The sequence below is a fragment of the Podarcis vaucheri genome (genome assembly GCF_965113315.1).
Source record: "Podarcis vaucheri genome assembly, chromosome: 17".
Classification (NCBI taxonomy): Eukaryota; Metazoa; Chordata; class Lepidosauria; order Squamata; family Lacertidae; genus Podarcis; species Podarcis vaucheri.
The window spans coordinates 7,662,037-7,684,160 of NC_138755.1; the positions used below are offsets into that span (position 1 = coordinate 7,662,037).

The 22,124-nt window shown below is 46.0% G+C and overlaps 2 protein-coding genes and 1 long non-coding RNA gene across 7 annotated transcripts; all 3 read left to right on the forward strand.

Moving 5' to 3' along the window:
* Positions 1-3,050: 3,050 nt before the first annotated feature.
* Positions 3,051-13,017, forward strand: YJU2B (YJU2 splicing factor homolog B). 5 transcript variants are annotated; one of them, XM_082205609.1, is made up of 10 exons: positions 3,051-3,198; positions 4,731-4,767; positions 6,411-6,464; positions 7,305-7,387; positions 7,628-7,683; positions 8,537-8,597; positions 9,516-9,658; positions 9,750-9,922; positions 10,723-10,861; positions 12,341-13,017. In XM_082205609.1, the coding sequence occupies exons 2-10, from the start codon at positions 4,765-4,767 to the stop codon at positions 12,748-12,750; spliced, it is 1,122 nt and encodes a 373-aa protein (XP_082061735.1). In that variant the 5' UTR covers positions 3,051-3,198; positions 4,731-4,764; the 3' UTR covers positions 12,751-13,017. The 5 variants fall into 5 exon arrangements, with proteins under 5 accessions (XP_082061735.1, XP_082061737.1, XP_082061733.1 ...); XM_082205611.1 differs by lacking the exon at positions 3,051-3,198 and adding an exon at positions 3,368-3,386; XM_082205607.1 differs by lacking the exon at positions 3,051-3,198 and adding an exon at positions 3,423-3,537.
* A 2,351-nt stretch (positions 13,018-15,368) lies between these two features.
* Positions 15,369-20,248, forward strand: LOC309522325 (leydig cell tumor 10 kDa protein homolog). Its single transcript, XM_082205590.1, has 3 exons — positions 15,369-15,576; positions 17,956-18,011; positions 19,419-20,248. The coding sequence occupies exons 1-3, from the start codon at positions 15,480-15,482 to the stop codon at positions 19,557-19,559; spliced, it is 294 nt and encodes a 97-aa protein (XP_082061716.1). The 5' UTR covers positions 15,369-15,479; the 3' UTR covers positions 19,560-20,248.
* A 198-nt stretch (positions 20,249-20,446) lies between these two features.
* LOC309522352 lies at positions 20,447-21,688 on the forward strand. The gene is made up of 2 exons (XR_014215063.1): positions 20,447-20,559; positions 21,056-21,688. It is a non-coding gene; the product is annotated as an uncharacterized lncRNA (long non-coding RNA).
* Positions 21,689-22,124: the final 436 nt, after the last annotated feature.

The following is a 22,124-nucleotide window of genomic DNA, read 5'->3' on the forward strand; positions in this document are numbered from 1 at the left end:
GTGTTCCCTGCTAACCATTGCCAGGATTTATATTTTCTCCTAATTATTGCTGTATGCAGTAGCATTATTAATATGCATATTGCTTTACCCAGTGACATAAAGAAAAACGTAGTTTTTTAATGTTCAGTATATAAATCATACACATAAATAGTTTAAAAAGCACCAATAAGCCTTGAGGAAAACCAACTATGTTAACTGTCTCAGATGAAATCATTTTGTTGTTAACTTGTTAATAATACTGCTGGTCTACTGCAAACCACCTTGAGATCTACTAGAAGATCCCAGACTTACCTTTTTGTCTGCTCCTGCCTCTGCAGTCCCATCATTTCCTTAATTAGAGAGCTGTGGGACTTTGCATTGGCTTTGAAGGGCATTTCCTCTTTATTTCCTTTGGACTGCTGTAAAAGTAGCTGTTCTGACAACTTCCTCTGAAGTACGGTAATGACAGTACCTCAGATGAACTCTTTATATTTTTTTGTCTCAGTGGAATAGGCAGCAATTCCTGCATAATGGGAGTGTTTGCTGAGAGACTGAGGTACTAAGTTCAACCAGAAAGCACTAGAGAGAGCATTTCTTAAGATGCAAGGAAGCCTGGTGGGCTGTCACTTGAACTTGCCTCTCAGTCAACACTGAACACCCCTTTGGATGCCTGACCCTTCCTGTACCACCTCTTTTAGACCCAACATGCTTGGATCTTCAGCCTTTCCTCTCGTTCCTCTTGAGTGGGCTGGCCTGCTCCCAGGGCCAATAGTTTTCTTTTCTTGGACTTATGACACAAGCTTTCCCACATACTCTTTGCTGCTTGCAAAATCTGAAACCAGCCCTGAAGATCTGCCAACGCAAATCATGCTCTTCAGGGGCAAAGGTTTAAATAGGCAGCTACTACTGATCTTCAGTTACTGCTGCTACAATAAAGGAGAGCAGCACTCATCAAGTTGTTAGCAGGTTGGGGACGGCTGAAACGGATGTAACCTGGACTTTTATTAACTTGCCTGAAACCTTACTACAATTCAAAGTGGAGAAGAAAGGGTGTATTTATTTTAGTTTTTAAAACCTTTGCTTGTTTCTTGTAGTGATCAGGTGAGGATGTGCTTGTATTTACCTTGTTGAACAAAGGTAGCTGTTCCCAGGCTGTTAAGGTGGTAGTTTTAGCCTTTAAAGCCTTATATGCTTTGGGACCACAAGCCTTTGGGATGATATGAAGGTCTGCTTTTGCTTGCATCCTATAGCAATAATTCAGCAGGAATTTACACAATATAAAAGGGACCTGCCTGGCAGCGCAGTAAAAAAAATACCAGCCATCCTCAAAGGCCTGAGAAGCTGAGGTGTTAGAATACACACAGTGATGGGCCTGTTGGGGGCTCCCCTGTAAAGGGCAGACCGTAACAGAAGGAAAATGCCATTCCTACAGCCACCCAGAGTGGGACCTTGGATGTAGACTTGTGTTGCATGGACAGGAACATGTGAGAGAAGATGGTCCTTTGGCGGGCTTCCTCAACCTCAGCCCTCTATATGTTTTGGGACTACAATTCCCATCATCCCTGACCACTGGAGCTGCTAGCTAGTCATCATGGGAGTTGTAGGCCAAAAACATCTGGAGGGCCGAGGTTGAGGAAGCCTGATCTATGGTGTGTGTGTGTGTGTGTGGAGAGTGGGGAAGACTGAACAGCAATCCATAGGCTGGGTGCAGTCCTCAGAGGATTCCCATCCGGACTGCAGGATCAATTCTCCTTGGCTCCACCTTGTTCCTTAGTTCCCACATGGACTGTGCAGGAAGGCACTTTTTGTTCTCCACAGACCAAAGCCAGCAGGGAAACTGCAGTTGCAGCAGTGGATGGGAGGACCCAATCCAGATGAGGACCCTGATATGGGGGTTATGGGAGATTTAATCCCTTTATTTCCCTTCCCCAGCTGAAGTTCCAAACTGAACTGGGAGCCCTACACTTGCACTTTGCATTTGGGAAGGGAACACCCCATTTGTTCCAATGCCACATCTACAGTTCTACTTGGAATGCAGATTCAGCTTATTCAAACAAGCTCCCTCGGTTAGCTCACGCCTACATTTGTGACTTAAATCTGTTGAGCTGCAACTCAAGACCTGTTGCGTCTCGAGTTACGAAAGCAGATTGTTCCTGAGAGAAGAGAGTTGAGCAACTCAGGGTCCTCTAACAATCAGAAAGCTTTCCCAGTACTGCTAATCTCTCCTGTCAAGTTTATCATAACATGTTCACACACCACTGCCACCAGCAGTCTTGCACATCATTGTCACTGGAGCAGTCAGACTGGTTTGATGTACTCTTGCAACACATCCCCTAGAGAAGGCCATGAGCTAATATCTTCATTTTGTGTTTCCTAGAGCCAAACAGTATAGGGCAAAGTGCAAACCATACCAGGAGATAGCCTTGAAAGATCAAATTTTATTTAAAAGTCACTCCAGCTTTTTTTTTTGCTGCAGAGGGATATTTGGGATAAAAATGTTTTGAATTAATAGTACAAATTAAAGTGAGGTCCCTCCTGCCCAAAATATGTAAAGCAGTAACACACACCACTTTGAACAGGCATGGCTTCTCCCAAAGCAACCTGTGAACTGTAGTTTGTTCAGGGTGGGGAGTTGTTAGGAAACCTAGAGCTACAATTTCCGGAATTCCCTGGGAAGAAGGATCGGCTGCCAAGCCACTCTGATAATTCTGAGCATGTCTGGAGCTGAGCCATAAGCTGGTGTCAGGAGGACCAATTCTGGCACTTGAGGAACTCTGATTTAAAAACAGCATCATTTTTATTTTGGAGACGAGAGAACCAATATCCTTGGATTCAAGCAAAGGCACTAGTTTCCAGGCTGGTCTATAGAAACACAGATAATCCCACGAGAAAGTTTCTTGGCTTCTGCACTCCTTCAGATACTATAAGCACAAAATGCTGTTTGTGAGCACTACCTATGAAACCTAGTGGTCTGCATTTGCAGAACGTCTGTTTTGCAGAGAAATGTAGCAAGCAACAACCCCCCCCCCAAAAAAAAAAACCAGGAAAAGGCGGAAGAAAAGGTGCATTTGCAGCGAAATCTGCAGCACGAAGAGGAGTGTCTTTTGTCTCAGTGCTGGCAGCCGGAGAAGCTGGCAGCACCTCGAACAAGCCCCTCGGCTCGCCTCAAATCTCTCCCGGCGGCCGGAGAGAGAAGAGCTTCCTGGAATCCATTCCCAAGTAAGAACTGGAGGGAAAACGGATTTTGCATTTCCCAACGCGGACAGTTCCAAGGCGGGCGGCTCGCCGGGGGGCTTCGGCGGCGGAGGAGGAGGCCGAGGCTAGCGCAGGAGAGCGGGCAGCGGGCGGCCCGCTCGGAAGGAGAGCCCCCTCTCGTCCCCAGGCCGGCCTCTCGCCCTCAGGCTCCGGTACTTGGGGAGGGGAAAGGCAGCCGGCCAGGCAGGCAGGCAGGCTCCTCCCCGGGAAAGAGGGCAGGATCCGGCGCCGGGCGCGCGCTGATGAGGCAGCCCGGAGGAGGCGGAGCAGGCGGCGGGAGAAGGAAGCCGGAGCGGCGGCGAGGTCGGTGGGGGCTTCGGCCGCCCGCTGCCCCCGGCGCCCTAGAGCCTCAGGAAGCGCCGGAGAAGGGCCGGGCACGGGGCGGAAGATACCATTATTATTATTATTATTATTATTATTATTATTATTATTATTATTATTATTATTATTCCCCGCCTTTTTTCTGACTGGGACTCGAGGCGGCTTGTACATAAGACCAGATTAAAAGCATACTTGGCACAGAAACGTGCGTGTGGGTGTAAGTGGGGGACCCCCCTCACCAGTTGGCAGGCCCTTTAAGGGAGGTCCTGGCAGAGCCGGCCCACCCCTGAGGCAAGGTGAGGCGACGGCCTCAGGCGGCAGGATCCCCAGGGGCGGCAGATCCCCGATGGAGATCTTTATTTCCAATTGTTTCCCCCAATAGAGATCTTCCCTTGCCCCTTCTTCCCTGGCAGGGAAGGGGGCACCCTTTTGTGGTCGCCTCAAGACCTGTATCTCTGGCATGTCACTGCGTGGGTTTATTTCCTAACGTTTTATATACAGCTTGATGGTTTAGAAAAAGGAGAAAGGGGAATCCCGGCCACCCTCGAAGCAGCATAATATGCCAGCTCAAGATGTATTTCAGTGTTTCAGCACTTTGCCAGGCCCAGGCGGCAGCAGTCCATGGTTAAGAAATATTTATAAGCACTTTCTTAAGAAAAAGAGAGAGAGGCGTGTTGTAATACCATGGCAGGACTCTTTGGTGGTGTGTGCCCACATATAGCCTACTTTATAGCCAGTGGTTTATTTCTGAAAAAGCAATCAGCCTTGGCAAGAAGAATGTGGCCTAGAAGTGCTTAACAGAGAAAGGCACTTTGCACACACTCAGAGGCACACTGTTACTACTGGGCATGGAGGAAATGGGGTGTTAGAGAGAACAAAGAGGGTACCCTGCCCACTTTGGGATCTGGCCCCACTCCATGCTGGCATGTGCCCCCAATAGTAGCCAGGAGGAAATGTGCCCTTTGACAGAAGCCAGGTTTCTCTAGCCCTGCTTTCAGAGGCTGTGACTTTCTGTTATTTCTGCACATTATATGGCTGAAGTTCTAGCATCAAAAGCAGGTTCTGGAGCTTGAGAGTAGGTGGCTGCTGCTTTGGGCACTCCAAAGAGTGATGCTGCTTGTGCTTCTCCTCTCTGGGAATATCCTAGGAATAACTTTCTCCTGCTCTTCTCTTAGGCCATTCCAGCTGTTCAGCTAGACTTCTTTCATCATGGTGAGTACATGGGGTGCTTTGTAGCACATCCACAAGGTTGTTTCCCCACAAACACAGTGCTTGAACTTCAACAGGGTAAGCACAGCACTTTCATGAGATGCTGGAGTTGTGTGTTTTTCAGCAGCATGTATCTAGCCTCCCATAGAGACACCAGCTCACAAAAACACGCTTCTGGAGGAGGCTGACCTGACTACAAACTTATGTGTGGCCATGTGTGCTCCTGGGATGGATGCTGCTGTGTTTGTTTGTTTGGTTGGTTTTTAACCCAAAAAAAGGCCAATTATTTTGTTTGAACAAAATATACAAAGATGCTCACATTAATGTTTCCCACAACATCAGCCTGGAAATCCATCCTCCTGCCAAGCATCCAATGAGAGTGAATGATTTCTTGCCCTGTAGTCTCATCAATCTGCTACTTCTTACCAGATTTCTTAATCCCACCTCCAGTAAGTGGTCCCTTGCCAGCTGCTTTTGCCTTCAACTCAACGACTTTCTTTTGCTCCTACTTTTGTTTTTGCTTGAACGCTTTGTCTCCCTCATCCATTTCCTTTACTTGCTTCTTGGGCTGTTTCAAGGGTTCCTTTCTTCTTGCCGCCGTCCCATTCTGACATGATGCTGTTGCCTTGCTTGCTTCTCCCCGACCCCACAGGTGCTGCTGTTAAATGTGAACTGGTCCTTAACCTGCAAGGGTAACTTGAAGCTTATGTCCTGTGGTTGCTCTCCATACACTGGTCTTTTGGTCAACAAAACAGAAGTTTAAATGCAATAATTACCAATGGGGGCTGGTTCACATTTGGCTGCAACTTCCCTGCTAGCACCTTGGGACTGCATAAGGCTGTGTTTCTATGGAGCTGCTGTTAGTTTGAGTATTTGGACACAATGGCACCCCTGTGTATGCCTACACACACAAACACACCTCCTGCAGGCATGCTGATGGAACAGTTGGTGTTGGCCTGGCTTAGATGGCTCCTGACATTCCCAAGGTGCCTATGTGTGGACTGTCATCAAGTGAGAATTGGCCTGAACCAACAGCTGTTGCTTGAACAACGTGACTGCTTGGATAAGGCCACTGAAATGGGGCGGGGGCGGTGGGGGTTTGCTGAAAGCGTGGCTTAGCTATTATGATAGCTAAATGGAACCTCCATGTTAGTAGATGGGACAACTCTGTATTCCAGTTGCTGGGGGGCAGGAAGACAATGTGGTAAATCTGTTAACTTTATTCATGACTTGCAGAACCCCATGCATCCCCATAGTCATCTGGTTGGTCAGCAGGGTGCTGGTCCAAAGAGACTTTGAGTCCGACAAAGGAGAGGGTTCTCTTTGTGTTCTTCTGCAATGTTGGGAAGAAATGAGCCAACTGCTTTGCTTATTGGAACTTTGGCCATGCTGTGACTCTTACCTGATGTCCACCTTCCCATAAGTGACCCTTTGAGCTGAGCAGAAGGGGACCTGTGCTCTGGGCTAGGAGGAAGCAAGCAGGCAAAACTAGTACAGTATACAGGGTCCACTTCAAAACATCTGCATCCCTGGCTCCTGCCGCTGCCAAAAAAACCTCCTTGTATTTGCAGAGTTTTCATACACATTTAATTGCTTGAGGTGTTGTTGAGCAACAGGATTCTAATGCTGTCTTTGGTTACTTATAGGGGGAAAGAAAAGGAGTCAATAAGTATTACCCACCTGATTTTGATCCAGCCAAGGTAAGAGAGCAATTGAGGGTTCCAAGGGAAGTTCAGGGTTTCAGGTTGTGTGCTGACTGTGTGCATTTTTGTTTTCTGTATTGCAAGATAAGTTTCATGGGGAGGGGGTTTGTGTACCTAGTGGTTATAGCAAGGAATCAGTTTTTGAATTGCCTGGAAGGTTTTTACTGAGCTGAAACAGGCACAAGTCTGCAAGCCAGATTTTCTGGGTGCTGTCTTCACTGAGTGGACATGCCTCCATTGAGTGGTCTTGCCCGCATGTGAGAGTGGTTAAGGATCTCACATGTTTGGGAGATCTGGCCTCACTGGTGATCCTGTTCCCCACACCAGGTCTACTCTAGGTATGATACAACCCAATGTAATTTACTGCACTTGCCTGCTTCATAAATAAGCATTCAGATGGTAGTAATACGTTCAGTGTAAAATGAAGAATGTATTTCTAAAAAAGCACTTAGATTTCTGCAGAATTATTTTTCTGTTGACAAATGGAAAACTTGAATAAGAACAAAGGATAAAAATAAAATGTGATAAAAGACCATACGAAAGTGATAATTAATCCTAGAACAGGCCCATTTTTTATTTTTTTGCTGCTGCATTACACTGTTGACTCATGTTAAGCTTGTGGTCTGCTAAGACCCCTATATCCTTTTCACATCTTATATTTGTGCATCTGGTTATTCCTGCCTAAGTGCAGGTCAGTCTAAAAAATCCTGGTTTTTCCTAGAATGGACGGTGTCATAGGGGTACATAAATTGTCATCGGACAAAGGCCGTAGAGTCATGACTGACACTGGACTTTGTATATAACAAGTTGAGCATCTTCTCTTCTCATTTTTTGCAGCATGGCTCCCTTAATAAATACCGCAACAGCCATCCGCTACGGGAAAGAGCCCGTAAACTCTCCCAGGGTATCCTCATCATCAGGTAAGGACACTTAGATGCAGTCCTTAGCATGCCAGGGCACCTTGGAGTTGAGTCCTTATTACGTGGTGCTCTTTGTAGGGGGGCATAGGAAACGGTCTGGGGCCTGCACATTAGGGGAGGACCAGCTCTATGCTAGCCAAGTTGCATGTGGACATCAAACAGGGCTTGCTTTCCTTCTATATGAAGCAGTCGGATGCCTCTGCTGCCTATAGTGAATGTCCCTTGGCTGTTCTTTCCTAGGTTTGAGATGCCTTATAATATCTGGTGTGACGGCTGCCAGAACCACATTGGCATGGGTAAGTGTGGAAGGTGGCTGGTGTTGAGGCCATCCCTTAGATACATAGACAGCTAATAGGAGCTTGAATGTGGTGAGAGGGGCTTGTTTGAAGGTAGTGGAATTTTGCGGCAGGAGCTATGTACAGCAAAGAGGAACCTTGTTTGTTGGATCTCCATTTGGTATTTCTGAAAGCCTCCTGTTTTGTCTTGCTTTTTTGCTGCTAGATGTGACTGAGTACTTCTCACCTATTGGGGACTGGTGCTTCAGGGTAGGTCAGGAAGAAACCTGAGAAGGAAGGGTTGTATACCAGGAGGCCAGTAGGAGTCATAAGGTCAACTGTTGCTAGTTAGAATAAGAGAAATGGGATTTTATATCTCTTGAGGTCTGTTCTCACCACTGAGAAGATGGGAGTGATGGGTCTAATAGATAAAAGAAGGAGTTAAAAGTCCTGGAAGCTGGAACAGAAGCTGCATTCTGATTATATGCCTCTACAGCTTACACATAGATCAGGGATGGAGAACCTGTGACCTATGTGTCGTTAGACTATGACTAGACTGCCATCAGCCTCAGCCAGCATGGCCGATGGTCAATTATGATGAGAGTTGGACATTTGGAGTGCCACAAGCTCTCAGCTCCTAGTCTAGTAAATAAAACGGGGGTTAGGGATTATGGAAGTCAAAACATCTGGGACACTTTCATTGTCCTGCTATTTTGGTAATTAAGTTAAAGGTTTTTCAAAGGGTGTGGCATAAATGTTTAAAATGAATAAATCAGTCATTGTTGGTAATGATAAGATTCCAGGGTGGGGTTGAGTGATCAGGAAATCGGAGGCAGGAATGTACAAATTCTACTCTTCCCTCTGCTGACTGCAGGTGTTCGCTACAATGCTGAGAAGAAGAAGGTTGGCAACTACTACACAACCCCCATCTACAGGTGGGTGCTGTGAGGGCTCTTGGTGTCTTTACTTGTGCTCTTAGCCAGGACGAGTTGGGCAGTGTGTGCATCAAGTGCAAGTTCAGGTCTGGCAAAGGGAAGAGGCAACTGGCTGGTGTTTAGGTAATCTGTACCCACGTTTCCCACCTCCACTTCCAGTGGAAGATCAAGAAAAACAGCATGCTGTGCGAACTGTCTGTGTAAGTCCACATGCTTGCTTGTGAATCGTAGAGTGGAGGGGCCTTTCCTGTAGGTCCAACCCCCTGTTGGTGGATGAAATCTAGAGTGGTTGTCTTGTTAGAAAACATCCAAGTGAGGCAGAGTCCACTACCACTGCATCAACCTTTCTTCATGTGGACTTCTTTCCCATAATGCTGTTCGTCCTTGTTCCCCTCCTCTGCACCCATTCTGATTGGTCCAAGTCTGCTAGCCATGGGGCGAGACCAGAAGCTCTGTGGCACGATCCGTTTAGCTGGGTGCCCTGCTCAGTCGTCTTCTGCTTCCTGCCTGTAGCCATGAAAAAAATAAACACAACCACAGCAAGAGACTTCCTTAATTGTACCATGGCTTCCCAAAAACCCACAGACAATAAAAATAAATTTAATAATCATAATCAGACACAATAGAATCAGCAGCTTAGCTCTGCTCAGCAGCCATTGGGATTTGGAAAGAGGCATGCTTTTCATCCTCTAAAACCTTCAGAACCAGAAAGCGGAGTTGCCTCATGTGTTGCAGGGACCAACCACCATACAGAACATGTCCCCCTACAGGGACACAAAGATTGTAGGAGAAAAGGTGGAAGGTCAGTACAGGGTTCTGTGTGACAATAAGAGGCCTTTTTTTCTGAACGTCTTCCATTCATGGCCACAACATCTGGTATCCCCCTTACCATCCCATCTGGCTGAACTTGCCTTGTAGGTTCCGTATGAAATGTCACCTTTGCCCCAACCACATTGAGATGCAGACGGACCCAGCCAACTGTGATTATGTCATCGTCAGTGGTGCCCGGCGCAAGGAAGAGCGCTGGGATGTGGAAGCGAATGAGCAGATAGTGGCCACAGGTGAGCCTAGGGAGCTATGCCCATCCTGCTGTTGGGGTGTTTAAAGATTCAGCTGGCCTCGCCAGGCCTAATGTTTGTATCTGCCTCTCAGCCCATGAGGAGAAGCAGAAGCTGGAGACCGATGCCATGTACCGGTTGGAGCATGGCTCAAAGGATCAGAGCAAGCTACAGCGAGCCCTCCCCACCCTGCAGAACATCCAAGAGGCTCAGAGCGCCTGGAAAGATGACTTTGCACTCAACAGCCGCCTTCGCCGGAAATTCAGGGTAAGCAGATGTTGAGGTGGGAGGGTTCCTCTTCGTGGCCCTAGAACAAATTTCTCCGTGGCCCTGAACGAATGAAGGCAGGGTGAGATTTCAACTGTGTTCCTAGTAATATATTTACCTAAGACTGTCAGCCACTCTTAGAAGTTTAACCACGTGCCTTTCAACTAATCAATTTATTTAATTTAAATAAAAGTGCATGTTGTTTCATAATAAAAAGTCCCACGAAAAGATGAATGGATTCAACCTGTGATGCAACACCCACTTACTCAGGAGTAAGCTCCATTGAACTGGGTGGGACTTACTTCTGAGTAGACATGTATAGAATTAATCTGTAAAAAAATTTAATAGCTTGCATACTTGCATGCTTATCTTAGTCATTTGCATTTTAGTGTGCTATCTTTATGGACATTCGGGTTTCTTTTTAAAATTATTTTTAATGTAAGTGATACCAAATCCAATAAGCATAGACAGAACAAGAATTATTTAATGGAGAAATGCAATTTGTATTGTAGAATGAACTTCCATAAAGCTTCCTTGTCTGGTATCCTGGAGTTATTTTTTTATTGATTACTGACAACCAGGCAGGAGGATATTTATATGGCTGGATTCAAGTTTGTATCCCTATTTTTATTTTATTTATTAACTAAGCTCCTCCAAGACAACTGGATGCAGTGGATTTAAAAATGTTTATTCCTGTCTTGCTAGTCCTTGGCCTGTGTTTTAATTTTTCCCCTCCCCAACCTCCTTTCTGATGTGGATTTCTCTATTTTTGTCTCTGTTTCTCCCTTTCCTACGCATAGGAAGAAAAGAAAGTCCTGCAAGAGGAGGAGAAGAAAGATCTCGCCCTGCAGTCAAAAGCATGCCTGAGCATCCCGCTTGTGAGAGAGTCTGACGAAGACCGCCATCTGGCGGCGCTGCTCAAGTACCAGAGCCTTGGCTGTACGTGAAGCCTTAGCTGCTAGGGTTTTTTGGAGGGCTGGAAGATACAAGGAGGAAGGATAGGGCTTCTGCAGCCTGAAGTGTGCTGTGCAAAGGCCCAACACCATTGTTGGCAGCACAAAACAGATGACCTTCTGTTGAAATCGGGATTCAAGGAGAAGGCTCACATTGCTGCCCCACTCATATCCTTGCACACCCCTTCCCCCACAAAGCCCTTAGAGTGCCAGGTCTTGCCGCACAAAGCATCCGACTCCTTTCCTGATGGATTCTTTGACTAAGGTTTCAAAAGAAACGACTGGCAAACCCTCACAATCAAGCTAGGTTGCTAGGCTACAGTATTCGTTATGTACTAAAACAAGAGACAGTGATGTCATGTGCATTGTATAATTTACGTTTGTTTTTCACATGTGCAGACTTTGTCTCACCTGCCATCTCCCCACAACTGCTGTAGTTGTCAGAAACCAATCCTTCCCCTGCTTTCTGGTGACTCCTAGATCCTGGTTGGAGAACCGCTGAACTTGGGCCACAATACAAAGATACTCATAACGGTGCAGGCACTGGGCTGTCAGACAGACCGGTCTCAAGACATTATAGCTGCACCAGATTATTTTATGCTTCAAAATCCCCTGTAGCATTGGAGAGGATGCTGAGGTGCCAGCGATCTATAGCTCAGTGGTAGAGCACATGCTCAATGTGCAAGAGGTCCAAGGTTCGTTTCCCCGCCCCCAGCATCTCTTAGTTAAAAAACAGGATCAAGTTGCAGTTGGTGGGAAAGACTTGTCGTCAGCTAGATGGACCAGTAATCTGATTTGGTGTAACAGAGCTTCCGATATTCCTGTTGCAGTGCACACAGTACCATTTCCACTTATGTAATAGTCCCCTTATAATATTCCTGTTGGCAGCAGCTTGCATGGAAATTGCTTTTCAGTGGAAAACGGCAGGTGATTTGATGTTGAAATGTTGGTTTGACAGTGTGCAATGTGGCTTTATCTGAGAGGTTGATGCAAATTGTCCCAGAGAGACAATTTTGACTGCTGGTTCCCTTTTCTATTGTACATAAATGGGACTTTGCCAGTTTGTTCTTTCCCCAGTCAACAGGTTTCTCAAAGGAGAGGCTGGCTTACTCAGAGGGCAAATTATTCATAGAATCATAGAGTTGTAGAGTTGCAAGGAACACCAAGGGTCATCTAGTCCAACCCCCTGAAATGCAGGAATCGCAGCTAAAGCATCCATGACATCGTTGTTATGCAGCATGCAATTCAGTTGGTTATATGTATCTTGTTTTTTGCTTGCTTTTTTGCAATGAGGTGCCTTACTTTGTACTAATTCCACACCCATTTTTAACATGTTCTTCTGTAAATTTTAATAATATTAATATATTATATTAATATATTAATAATAATATATTAATAAATTAATAAAATATAATTTGAAATAAAAACAAAAATGCTAATGATAACCTGTTCTCTCTCCATCCAGCTTATGAAGACAAACAGAAGCAAAAACGCAGTGAGATCGTTGACCGCCCATGGTTCTCATCTGCCCAGGTCTCAAGCCCCAAAGCCAATGACACCCTGAAAAAGCTGGCACTCTCAGGAAAATCCCCAGCTGGAAAGCCACTCGTAGTGATGAACGACCTGGGTGTTGTGCGTCGGAAATCCAGGGATAGGGAACGAGCTTCGGCCGAAGAGGAGAGTGAGGCGTCAGATCCCACATCATGCGTTAACACGCAGGACCAGGACAGTGCAGTGAAGAAAGTGTCCCTTGACTCTCTCACGGGGGCTGAAGCGGGTTCCCAAAAGGCTGAAGGAAGCCCTCTATCCCATTTTGCTACCTCTCTTGTTGCAGATTATTCTGACTCTGCATCTGATCCTGAAGCTGAACTGTGAACAGAGCTTTGTGGCTCTGGATAGAACATGACTGGATCTGATGTACAAATTGTCACCCCCCTCCCAAACCAACAAAAGACTGTGCAGTTGTTATGCCTATCAGTTGAATGTCTGAATAGGGGTGTGTGTGTCCGCCCACCCACCCATGGGCGTTCCATTTTGTTGCCTTTCCTTGAGCTATTTGCACCTGTGCCCCTGGTTATTTAAGCATGACCCCTTCCTTGTTTTGTCCCACATACCACAAAATAAACACAGCTCTCCCTATAACCCTGCCTCTTTTGTCCTGACCAAAGTCTTGACAGCTGCACACACATAGTCATAGAATTGGAAGGGACCGCGAGGGTCATCTAGTCCAACCCCCCTGCAGTGCAGGAATCTTTTGCCCAACTTGGGGTTTGAACGCATGACCCTGAGATTAAGAATCTCGTGCTCTACTGACTCAGCTATCCATAGCTGAACCCACCAACCTGGGTTTGCAGTGAAAAGGAAAGAAGCTGAAAGCAGGCATCTTTGTATGTATACACGTAAAGCATTAAAGCCTTTTGAAATCATCTATTTCTAAAACTGGGATTCCACACGTGGCACCTGTAGGCTTTGTGGCACTCCCAGACACCTCCCATTTTTGTTTGAATGATGGGTTTCTTTTCTTTTGCTCTTCAGAGGGGTTGCCTTTCTGCTATTGGGGGGGGGGTGTTGAACATTGTCAGCTTTTCTGTCAAATGGGTATTTTGGGGTGCCTGATTTTCCAAATATGCCCCAGGCCCCAAAAGATCAGGGAGTCCTCCCTTAGACCCGTATTTTGAAACTGGGATAGATATTTGCTGTTGGGAAGAGCATGGGCTCCCATAGCTGTGCCAGAGATGGGCACCTGGTGAAATGGGTCAAAATCCAAACCCCTTGTCCACACTTGTATGAACCCCAATCTGCCCACAAAGGTTATGTTCACATTATTGGCTTGAAATGCAGCAAGGCGATTTCCCCCTGCTTCTTTTCAAGCCGCATTTGTGTGGAGTTATTCACATAAGAGAGGGGTGGGAATGTCTTTGCAACATGCACCATCGCCTTTTCTGTTTCCCCATCCTTGCATCCCTCCTGGAACTCCTGTTCGTTATGCTGTCATCTGCACTTCCGTGTTTACAGGTATCTGTTAACTCCACAACCCAGCTTTCTAATTGAAGCTGGTTTGAGAGAAAAACACCTCAAACATCTGTATTTGTCAAGAAACCTAATCAATGTGGATTGTGGCTACTAGCGTCGTGTGAATGCGGCTTCAAAAATAAGTAATGGGAGTGCACTGGACGCGGAGGAAGTAGCAATGTGAAATAATTTTTAATTGATTTCACAAGTACAAAGTTATAAAAATCCAAATATAAATCCATATAGAGATTCCTCCGAGTCTCACAACTTTTAAAACTGCATATTCTTCCAAATTGTAACTATTATATCAATCCATATTATCCATGGTAATTATTAAACTACAAGTGAAATTAGAATCCTGCCACTGTTTCCATCTGCTTTCAGTGGTCTCCTAAATAACTTACAATTCCCCCCCCCCCATTCTTTTATGAAGTTTTTGTCCTCTTGGTTTCTGAGTTTTCCAGTCAGTTTTGTCATTTCAGCGTAGTCCCTCAGCTTGGTTTGCCATTCCTCTCTTGTCTTCTTTCCATCTCTGGGCTAGGGTGGCTGTTGTTTCATACATAAAACAGGAAGTAGCAATGTGAATATACCCAAGGTTAAAATATGTGCTTCCACACATAGGAATGTGAGCAGAGGCATGGCCTGATGTCAGCACAAAACTCTTCTGATTTAAATTCCTAATCTTGGAGGTCAGAAACATGTACCTTTTGCTTTGTTTAAAATTGAAGAGCCATGGTGTTCTGGATCAAAATCTACCATTAATACAAAGTGACTGCTATTTGAGGCAGAGTCAAAAACCACATTAAAGGTATTTATTAAAGATAGGGAATAGTTAACAGGATGGAATCAAGTGGATTCCCCCCCCCCTACCCTATCTTCAACTTTGGGGTACAGCACAACAGAAGAAAAGACCAAATCAATTTATTAAGCATAGCATTTCTCAAAATTGAATTAAACCAATTAAAACAACATTAGAACCTCCCCCAACCTCTAGTGGCTTAATTCCAGTCTCTTTAAAGTTGGTAAAGTAACTCGTGCATGTTTTTTTGGTAACGAATTTTGTTATTCCATTTTATAATGTATATAAAACAGAACAATTATAACAACAAAACTATGAAACAGGGACGTAGAATGAGTGCAGCTGCACATGGGTTAAAAACAAAGTCCAAGTAAAGGCTATCAATGTGATCAGATCAAGCATAGGATATCAAGGTTTGCCAGGCTTGTGACAAGAAGAAAAAAAAGCTCCGGATTTTCACTTTATGAAATAATAATAATAATAATAATAATAATAATAATAATAATAATAATAATAATAATAATAATAATAAATCGTTTGTGGCTTGAGCCAGGATCCTGCCAAAAAGCTGGCCTATTTTCATGAAAAGAGCAGCCTGCGTCAGCCGCCTTCCCCTCGCTGCCTGCGCACGAGGAGGCGCGCGCCCTGCAGGCCTTTTCCGGGTCGCGCGCCGCTCGTGCCCTTTCGCATCCCGGCAGCTGCGCCTGCAGTTCCGGGTTCGAGTCCTCCCTCCCTCCGTCCGCCAGGGCGCGCGGAAGTGAGCCGGGCAGCCAAGGCAAGGCGGCCGAGAGCGATGGCTCAGGGGAAGCGCAAGTTCCAGGCGCGCAAGGCGGCCTCTGCGGGGAAGAAAGCGAAGGTGGCGGCGGCGGCCCGGGGGCCTCGCAAAGGAGGTAGGGCCGAGGGACGGACACAGAGGCCGCCCGGGCGTCGGCTTTGCTCGCAACTTTGCCTCCGGTTCCGGAGACTTTGGTGCGCGCTCGGAAGAATTCCGGGTGCGCGAAAAAAGAACCCCTCCTCTCCAAGCGCGCGATGAGGAATAATTATTATTAGTTATTTTAAAAATTTAGTCGCTTTCTCTTGCCCAAGGCAATCCAAGCGACTTAAGACCAAATTAGGAGGTTTCTTTTCCTCCCCTTATTTTCTTTATTCGTGATCCACGAAGCCGGTGCCAGAGCGCCCTCCATGTTCCCATTTTACGCGCGCGCCATGCGTAAAAAGCAGGTCGCTTCCCGCAAAGAATCCTGAGTACTGTGCTTTGCCTCTCAGGGCTACAATGGAAAGAAACTTTAGCGAACTACAGTTCCCTTGGATTCTTTGCGATGTGGGGGGGGGGAAGAGAGAGCCATATTGACTTGACTGGATGGTGGGTTCGCAGTCATAGCTATTAAGGGCGCTGGACTTTGACTAAGGAGACCCAGGTTCGAATTCTCACAGCCATAAGAACTCAGCCGCTGACCTTGCGCTGCCTCTCCACGGCACAGATTGTGAGGCAGAAAGGATGTGTGCAAAGAAAGAGGGGATCATGTAGAGCGCCTGGAGCTCTCCGGAGGAAAGGTGGGGTATAAATGAAATAAATTGGATGGGCAAATAAGGCTGAGTGGGGATTTACAGTGGTACCTCGGGTTACATACACTTCAGATTATATACGCTTCAGGTTACAGACTCCGCTAACCCAGAAATACAGAACTCCGCTAACTCAGGTTAAGAACTTTGCTTCAGGATGAGAACAGAAATTGTGCTCCGGCAGTGCGGCGGCAGCAGGAGGCCCCATTAGCTAAAGTGGTGCTTCAGGTTAAGAACAGTTTCAGGTTAAGAACGGACCTCCGGAACGAATCAAGTACTTAACCCGAGGTACCACTGTATTTATTTCAATACATTTCTAAACTGTTTGCTATTTTTTAAAAAATTCCAACACAGTTTGCAACATAGCAAGATACATTAAAATCATATTATTTAAAAAGCAACTGCTGCAGATGTAAGAAATACATTTGACAGGGAAAGCCTCAATAAAGAGGTGTTGTTTTTAACAAATGTTGGAAACACCCTACAAATGACAGCGAGGAGAGCATTCTCCACCACTGAGAAGACCCTGCCATCAGGTGACACTCGGCATGCCATCGCTCTGTTGACAAGGCCTCTGCTGAATATTTAAACCAAGACCTATGCAGGGGAAAAAGAATCGTTTAGGCACCTTGGTCCCAAATGTTCAGGGCTCTATATGTTAAGAATAAAACCTTGAGCTCAACTCAGTGGCTACTTGGTGGTCAGTGAAGTTCTCTCAATATAAAGGGTAAAGGGGACCCCTGTCCATTAGGTCAAGTCGTGACCAACTCTGGGGTTGCAGTGCTCATCTGGCTTTATTGGCCGAGGGAGCCGGCGTACAGCTTCCGGGTCATGTGGCCAGCATGACTAAGCCGCTTCTGGCGAACCAGAGCAGCGCACGGAACCACCATTTACCTTCCCACCGGAGCGGTACCTATTTATCTACTTGCACTTTGACGTGCTTTTGACCTGCTAGGTTGGCAGGAGCAGGAACCGAGCAACAGGAGCTCACCCCGTCGCGGGGATTTGAACCGCCGGCCTTCTGATTGGTAAGCCCTAGGCTCTGTCCCACATCACCACCAGCATACAAAGTTATAAAAATCCAAACATAAATCCATATACGGAGATTCCTCCGGATCTCACAACTCCCCTCTGCAATGGGGTCACATATTAAACATTTAAAACTGCATATTCTTCCAACTCCTGCCAATGTTGGAACCGAGCAATGGGAGCTCACCCTGTCACGGGGATTCAAACCGCCGACCTTTTGATCGGCAAGTCCTAGGCTCTGTGGTTTAACCCACAGCGCCACCTGCGTCCCCTTCTCTCCATATAGGTGTACTATAATGTGTGAATGGCCAGACTCTCTGGCTGCAGCATTCTGTGCCTGTGGCAATTTCCAGGTGAGTCTCCAGAGTAGAGCAACAAACGCACTGTCCAGTGCAGCAGCTATGCATGATCTTTGTAACTCTCCTGAAACAGCTTCTGCTTTATTATTATTATTATATTTTATTTTACAAATTATGTACTTTAAATGTTTTGAGTAGTGACAGTGGGTTACATACAAATCTAGCCCAAGAGAAGGTTGCCCATCTAGTAAGAAACAATGATATTTGGTAGGGAAATTCTTTTCTGCATATCTGTATATCCTGCACAGCTTCTGCCTAGATGTAGCAGCGTGGAAGCGAAAGATAATTTATTTCCTTTGTGTTGGGTTCCTCTCCTAGGTCGCATAATTGCTCCCAAGAAAGCTCGGGTCATCCAGCAGCAGAAACTGAAAAAGGTGAGATGCTCCCACTCTCCTCCTTGCCAAACTGACACTCTGGAAGCAGCAACGGCAGAGACCACCTTTTGAGGCTTGTGCTATGTGGGCGCATGTTTTCAACCCACGCGCCAATCATCAATTGTCTTCAGTGGCACGGAGCACTTTTCCACCAGCTTAGCCTAAGACATGATGTGTAGCTGCTTCTGGACAGCGGTAGCCTGGCCACCATGCGCTATGCTCAAGTAGCTTCTCGGTTAGACTCCTGCAGTGCATTGCATTTGGTGTTGTGCTTGGAGACAGTTTTGAAACTATAGCTAGTACAGATTCAGCTGCTGTGCTTTTAGCTTAGATGGCTCATCTGAATTTAACAAACTTCTCTGGTTCTCAGATAGAGGGCCTTCTCAGTAGTGGCGCCCGCCCTGTGAAACGCCTTCCCATCAGATGTCAAGGAAATAAGCAACTATCCTATTTTTAAAAGACATCTGAAGGCATCTGTTTAGGGAAGTTTTTAATATTTAATGCTGTATTGTTTTTAATACTCGATTGGGAGCGGCCCAGAGTGGATGGGAAAACTCAGCCAGATGGGTGGGGTATAAATTATTATTATTATTATTATTATTATTATTATTATTATTATTATTATTATTTGTTTCTGAGCCTAATTGAAGGCACAAGCACTGACTTTTAAGGCCCACATTGACCCTCATCTACCAATACTTTCTGTCATTAGTGAGGTTGGTGGTGACCATGGGGAGAGCTTTATGTTTTAGACTCCAGCCAAAAACTTTGTTTTTTTTTATTCTCCTAGGCCTTCTACATATGTTCGAACTCCCCTACTGTTCTTTTCATTAGGATGTTTTTGATCATTGTTTCATGTGGATTGTATTGTTTGCTTTTATTGTAAACCAGCCTGGGGTCATATCTGATCAAGGGTAGTATGTAAAGGTAAAGGACCCCTGACAGCTACCGTAAGTCCAGTCGCAAACAGCTTTGGGGTTACGGCGCTCATCTTGCTTTACTTGCCAAGGGAGTCGACGTTTGTCCGCAGACAGTTTTTCTGGGTCATGTGGCCAGCATGACTAAGCCGCTTCTGGCGAAACCAGAGCAGCGCACGGAAACACCGTTTACCTTCCCTCCGGAGTGGTACCTATTTATCTACTTGCACTTTGATGTGCTTTTGAACTGCTAGGTTGGCAGGAGCTGGGACCGAGCAACGGGAGCTCACACCATTGCAGGGATTCGAACTGCTGACCTTCCGATCAGCAAGCACAAGAGGCTCAGTGGTTTAGACCACAGCACCACCCGCTAAAAAACCAGAAATACCTTATACCACTCCCCATAAGCAAACTTCAGTGGCACACCATAACATTGGGACATTTCAGGTGCATAGCTGCTTAGTTGTCATATAAACTTCTTTCTCTGCAGAACCTGGAGGTGGGCATCCGTAAGAAGATTGAGCACGAAGTGGTGATGAAGGCCAGCGCTAAACTACCCAAGAAACTGAGTGTGCTGAAGGCCCCCAAAGCGGACACCACAAAAGAGCCAGGCCACTCCAGCAAGTCTTAGCTATGACCTGTGTACCTGAGTGGGTGGCGGAGAGCAGCCACATACGGCTGGATGACTGTACCCATGACACCCGCCTTGTAGTGTTGGAAGGGCCTACAGATTAATAACGTAGCAACATTTCAGTTGGTGGCGAAAACTTCCCTTCACACGAGAAACCGGGTGGGCTGTTCTGTGCCTAGGTGAAGAGATGGGCTTTGTTTTTCAGCTCTGTTGTATGTAATATTGGTTCAAGTCCCAGCATTTTCCCTGTTTTACATTTGGACTTGTCTTCTCGTTAACATCTTCAGTGGAAGCCATTCTTTCAAAGCTAGCCTGGACTGGGTAGAGTTTGTAGGAGCGACTGGAGCTGTTGCCCATTGGTGTTTCAGCAGCATCAAGTTATCAGAATCAGACACGGACTTCATGTGTTCATGTGGGTCTACAGACATGGCATGTGTGACACCTATATCACATTGGTATTTACACATGTGGGTGTCTTTGCAAACATGGGAGTCCAGTGTGTGAATGTTGGGCAGGAACCAGCAGGCTAGGATGAATCTCAACCCACTATTTTCTATAGGGCTTCAATGTCTGCATGAAGAAGCAGAAATTCCCAACTGAGTTTTGAGGTTTTTAGCTGTTCCTGGAAACAAGTGTGATTTACTCACGTGTGTTTTGTGGTTTGAGTAAAAAGGATCCCTTCTGTCATCTGTCCCCTTTCTGCTGCCTTCTGAGGGTCCATATAACACACTAGTTCTATTTTGCTGCCTATTTCAACCTTCTCCCTTTTGCAAAGCTTCTGAAATAATCTTTGTTTATTGCTTTTGTAATTTTAAAAGTTGAAATCCCTGTTCCTGTAACTGCTGCAAATGTTTGTTTATCACTATAGTATCTCCACCACATTTAATAAATATATTATCTAAAAAGTGCATTCTTAACTCAGAGCATTTCATCTTGCAGTTTTGTCAGTTGAACAGGTCTAAAAGATTTACAGTGGTACCTCGGGTTACATATGCTTCAGGTTACAGACTCCGCTAACCCAGAAATAGTACTGTAATGGGTTTAGGGGTTGCTCGTGCGTAAGTTGCCGCCACTCCTGGCGAGGTTACCTGGTTAAACCCTTTCTGACTGAACAGCCTCCAGCATCGTGACTGTCTCAGTCGCTGGCAGAATCCGTCAGTGGGCGTTTCTTAAACTTCTTCCAGCACAAAAGTTCCTTGACGCCTAGTCTCCGCCTAGACTCCCTGCGCGGAAGCCTTCTGCGCAGGGAGGGTGTGGGCAGCGGAGGACCCGTACTCTCTCCGCTGGTCTCCGGCGAGGAGTCTTGGAGCCTCCTCTCCGATTCCCCCATCTGCCCCCCCTTCTCTACTGGTGTTACGTTGATTTCCTTCCCCAGCGGACGGGCTGCCTCTCTCCCTACTGGGACCCTCTCCGCCAACCCTCTGGAGCCTTCCCTCCACCTCTAGCTCCGATGGCAGTTCCCTGACAAGTACCTCGGGTTAAGAACTTTGCTTCAGGATGAGAAGAGAAATCGTGCTCCGGCGGCGCAGCGGCAGCAGGAGGCCCCATTAGCTAAAGTGGTGCCTCAGGTTAAGAACAGTTTCATGTTAAGAATGGACCTCCAGAACGAATTAAGTTCTTAACCCGAGGTACCACTGTACTTGGAAATGTCCTGGAGTGGAGGCGAGAAGTTAGTGAACACAGAGAGCACGATCTGGCTAAACACAACCATTTTATCCTTATTTATTGCATTTATATATCCCTCCTTTTCCTCCAATGAGCTCACGAAGGTGTACATGGTGCTTCCCCTCCTCGTTTCATTGCCACAGCAGCCCTGTGTGGTAGGTTAGGCTGCAAGGCAGTGACTGGCCCAAGGTCTCCGGGGAGCCTTTTGGAGATGCAGCCCACAATCTGGGAGCAGGCACTGTTCTTTGGGTGAGGGGCAGGCTACTTGCAACCACAAATTTTAAGATTTGCCACCTAGACCAGGCAAAATGTGTGGACTCCTTATGGCAACTTGCTTTATTAAATGTGCTAAAATGTAAAATGCATATTTAAAAGATCTAATCAGAAAACAATTGGGAATTCTGAAGTGTATAACAAGAGAAGCTGGATTCTGCAACATGTATAAATTATGCCTACTAAGCAAATTTTCTCTTATTTTGAATACTTTATTTTGCAGTTTTTGCATAATTTATTCTGGTTGTGCGGGTCTTTTAGGATAGACAAGGAACTGTGCAGGGCACTTAAACTAGGGTTGCCATATTTCAAAAAGTAAAAACCAGGACACCCTGAAAGTTGTTGAGCGTTTTTTAGAAGGACTCAAAATTGTTGAGCTTTTCTTAGGCAAACCCGAAAGTTGTTGAGCATTTACAAAAACAGAAACAAACCTGACTTGCCTAAGATCCAGGAAAAGACGCCACATTTCAGAAAATCCCCCCAGATGTCAATTCTGCCTTTCAAATCCCAGTAACGTCCAGGAAAATCTGGACGTATGGCAGCCCTAACTTAAACCCCACTCCCAGCCAGTAGAAATTTGACATAGCATATTCTTTGGGCTTCTGAGATTCCTGCAGGTATTGCTTG

What these genes read in the sequence shown, in the direction of transcription:
- YJU2B (XM_082205609.1), top strand. An exon ending in CAGGGTATCCTCATCATCAG is followed by an intron (nt 7,388 to 7,627) that starts GTAAGGACACTT and finishes GTTCTTTCCTAG; the next exon opens with GTTTGAGATGCCTTATAATA. An exon ending in TACACAACCCCCATCTACAG is followed by an intron (nt 8,598 to 9,515) that starts GTGGGTGCTGTG and finishes CTTGCCTTGTAG; the next exon opens with GTTCCGTATGAAATGTCACC.
- LOC309522325 (XM_082205590.1), top strand. Translation starts at nt 15,480, where the DNA reads ATGGCTCAGGGGAAGCGCAAGTTCCAGGCGCGCAAGGCGGCCTCTGCG. An exon ending in CCGGGGGCCTCGCAAAGGAG is followed by an intron (nt 15,577 to 17,955) that starts GTAGGGCCGAGG and finishes TTCCTCTCCTAG; the next exon opens with GTCGCATAATTGCTCCCAAG. An exon ending in AGCAGCAGAAACTGAAAAAG is followed by an intron (nt 18,012 to 19,418) that starts GTGAGATGCTCC and finishes CTTTCTCTGCAG; the next exon opens with AACCTGGAGGTGGGCATCCG.